The 3,265-nt window shown below is 60.2% G+C and overlaps 1 protein-coding gene across 1 annotated transcript in view; it reads right to left on the bottom strand.

Moving 5' to 3' along the window:
- Positions 1-3,265, bottom strand: part of TRPM5 (transient receptor potential cation channel, subfamily M, member 5) — a 25,136-nt gene that overhangs the window by 11,463 nt on the left and 10,408 nt on the right. Inside the window, exons 4-7 of the mRNA XM_011988257.1 lie at positions 2,630-2,694; positions 2,268-2,459; positions 1,822-1,924; positions 38-156 (exon numbers count right to left, since the gene is read on the bottom strand). Of these exons, the coding sequence (XP_011843647.1) occupies positions 38-156; positions 1,822-1,924; positions 2,268-2,459; positions 2,630-2,694 (479 nt within the window). The remainder of the gene's footprint in view (positions 1-37; positions 157-1,821; positions 1,925-2,267; positions 2,460-2,629; positions 2,695-3,265) is intronic.

Raw genomic sequence — 3,265 nt, 5'->3', positions numbered from 1 at the left:
GGGGGAGGGGAGGCGGGTGGGCCAGACTGGGAGGCACCTTCCACTCCACGTCCCCATTGAAGATCTCACTCTTGGCGATGTCCACGTGGTCCCAGGCCACGGCCAGCTTGAGCTCATCCAGATAGTCCTGAGGCTCCTGGCTGTGGCTCTTGCAGGCTGTGGGCAGAGCAGGCGGGCACTGGCGAGGGTGAAGCTGAGGGCCTGACAGAGCTGGGGCACAGGGTCCCCGAAGGTGGGCTGCCTAGAGACGCGGAAACGGGAACTTCACGCTGGGACTTGAGGGGGCACATGTGCCACTTCTGAGCACCAGCAGGAGGCATAAGACTTTGTGCAAACCCCAGGAGAAGGCGCACTGCCCTGGTCTGTGTCAGCATGGCCCATCTGCTCCCATGTGAGGCACCTTCCTCGGCCGCAACGGGGGTACCTCAGCTAACACCTGGGCCTTGAGGCCACTTCCTGGATGTTGTCAGGGTAGCACGCTGGGCCATGTTTCCTCCACGGGCAAGGGCATTTGACCATGACTTGGTGAGGTCACCAGGGTCACTCGAGGGAGGCCTGCAGCACCTGGGCCGGGTGCGTCTGCTGGAAACCGCCGTCCTCGCCAGCCTCAGCCTCCACAGTCGTAGACCCCATAAGACTACGGTACCTCTCTCAGGCCGCTGGGACCAAACTGAGACTCATGAGAAGGGGTGGGGGAGCTCCTAAACAGGGGGGTTCCTAAACAGGGGGGCTCCATTGACCTCCTTGTCCTGGTGAGGTTGCTAAATCCCGAGCTACCCGCAGTCCAGACACCCTTCCTAGAGCGGCCCCTCACTCAAGGTGTCCCCAGACCCTGCTCAGCAGCGCCCCTCCCTGCTGGGGCTATGTCTGCCTGCCAGCAGCCAGCCCTTCAGCACGTGTTTGTCTCCAACAAAAAGCACATCAAATGCTGATCAAAATTTTCCATCGGCGGGTGAACGGATGCATCAGCCAGTCTGTCCACAGGCTGGAACCTGACTCCGCCTTACAGAAGGAATGAAGCATGAAATGGTATACGCTGCAACGCGGATGAACCGTGAAACCCTCCCGCTCCTGCAGGGAGCCATGGACATGAAACGCCCGTCGGCAAATCCATAGAGACAGGAAGCAGATCGATGGTTCCCAGGGGCTGGGGGAAAATGGGGAGTGAGTGCCAAGGGGTATGGGCTCCTTCTGGGGCGATGAAGGCTTCTGGAATTAGATAACAGTGATGGTTGCCCCACCTCGCAAATATACTAAAAACCACTGAATTGGCCAGCGTGGTGGCTCACGCCTGTCACCCCAGCACTTTGGGAAGTCCAGGCGGGCAGATCACGAGGTCAGGAGTTTGAGACCAGCCTAGCCAACATAGTGAAACCCCATCTCTACTAAAAATACAAAAAATTATCTGGGTGTGGTGGCGGGCACCTGTAATCCCAGCTACTTGGAAGGTTGAGGCAGGAGAATCGCTTGAACTCGGGAGGAGGAGGTTGCAGTGAGCCGAGATCGCAGCACTGCACTCCAGCCCGGGCGACGGTGCGAGACTCCATCTCAAAAAACCAAAAACCAAAACAAACAAAAAACAACCTCCCCCCTAAAAAAAACCCACTGAATTGAGAGCTTTAAGTATAGTTTTACGCTGTGGTAAAAAACATATGTCATAAAACTTGCCAAATACAGAGAGATGCATGAATCACGTGTCATCTTTCCCGGGAAGGGACAGGCGGGCGAGCGTCCCAAACGCCCAGGCTGCCAAACCCCAGAGTGTCTCCGAGCATGAAGCCGCCTGATGGTGCCTGCCGTGCCCACCCTGCCCGCCCTCACCTTTCACCAGCGCCTTCAGGATGACTGTGTCCAGCTCCTCGGAGCCCTCCTGCTCAAAGTCGTACACGGTGAGCAGGTGCTGGTGTGAGGTGATGTTCTGCAGCTGGGCACCAGAACAGAACCCCGATGGGGCTGCCTCAGCCAGGACAGGGGCAGGGGCAGGGGCAGGCTGTGGTCGACACCAGCGGAGGCACAGGCAGTGTCCCCAGGTGAGCCTTGCAGCCTGCGTGCCCACCACCCACTGGGCCCGGCCCAGGACCACCCGCAGACCAAGGGGCTGCCTGGGTCCCTCTGCTCCCTGTGGGCCTGAAGCGAGAGCGGGAGGGGGGCCCGGCAGTCTGAGGTGGGGGGAGTGGGCTGGAGGCTGCATCAGCAGGGGCTCTCCGAGAGGACCAGCGCCACCCCGGGAGGAGGGTTGGGAGGACAGGGAAGGGGGAAGCGCATACCAGCTTGGTCCAGCGCACGATGTCCTCCCAAGAGAAATGCTCGCTGGGAAACTTCTCCTTAAACTGCTTCTCAGCCACCCTGGGCACCAGGAGGTGGGGCTGGTTCACCAGGGCAGCAAGCACATCGGCGATGCCCCCTGAGCCTGCCAGGATCAGCCACGGGGCAGCCTGCTCCACGGCCCTGGAGATCCTCTGAGACGGGGAGGGAGGGGAAAGCGGAGCCCAGATCATCCTGGCGACATCTGGATGCAGGTGTCAGGGGGGCCCCCCATCCCTTCCAGCCCTGTCCCAGGGGTGTCCAGAATCCACCAAACCCCTCCACAAGGCTTCAGCCAGCCAGGGGGCCTCCACCAGGCCCCTACCTCCAAGGTGCTGGGATCACCATTGACCAGCAAGCAGAGGACAGGGATCTCGATGCTGCCAGTGCCTGTGGACAGGGTACCCGTGAGGCCTGAGGACTCTCTGCCTGGGGTGACCACCCGGATCTCAGGCTCTCAGGCCACCACATTTTCTGGTCAAAGCTAGCTCTTCCGAATAAAGTGAGGGCTTCGTCTGGGCCATGTGGCACAGGCCGCTTATTACAGCCCCTGCCGTACGGGGGCCGGGGGCTCCAGTTCTAACCCCCACTGCCCAGCACGCGGACTTTGTGGCAAGAGCTGGCCTACGGCTGTTAAAATACAAAGTGACATGGAGGAAACGGAGCCCCCAGCCCTGCAGGTGCACCGCCACACCACACACACTCATGCTGAGCGTGGCAGAGGCAGCATCTCGACCATCGAGGGAGCTCTGCTGGGCGGGCTGCTCCTGACCGCTCAGCAAACCAAAGAGGTAAGGAGGGAGTCTTCAGGTTTCTCCCCCAAACAGAAGCTGCAAATGAGACTTCTACATGTGAAGCCCCCAGAGAGTCCTGGACCTGCCCCCGTCTTCTGTGAGGGAGCAAATTGACTGGAGATGCCTTAGAATCGCCCACAGGGAACTGAACTCCCAGGCGGGCCCCT

The sequence above is a fragment of the Mandrillus leucophaeus genome, unplaced genomic scaffold (genome assembly GCF_000951045.1).
Source record: "Mandrillus leucophaeus isolate KB7577 unplaced genomic scaffold, Mleu.le_1.0 Scaffold325, whole genome shotgun sequence".
Classification (NCBI taxonomy): domain Eukaryota; kingdom Metazoa; phylum Chordata; class Mammalia; order Primates; family Cercopithecidae; genus Mandrillus; species Mandrillus leucophaeus.
Note: the sequence above shows the minus strand (reverse complement) of the source record. Positions and strands in the feature narration are given on the sequence as shown.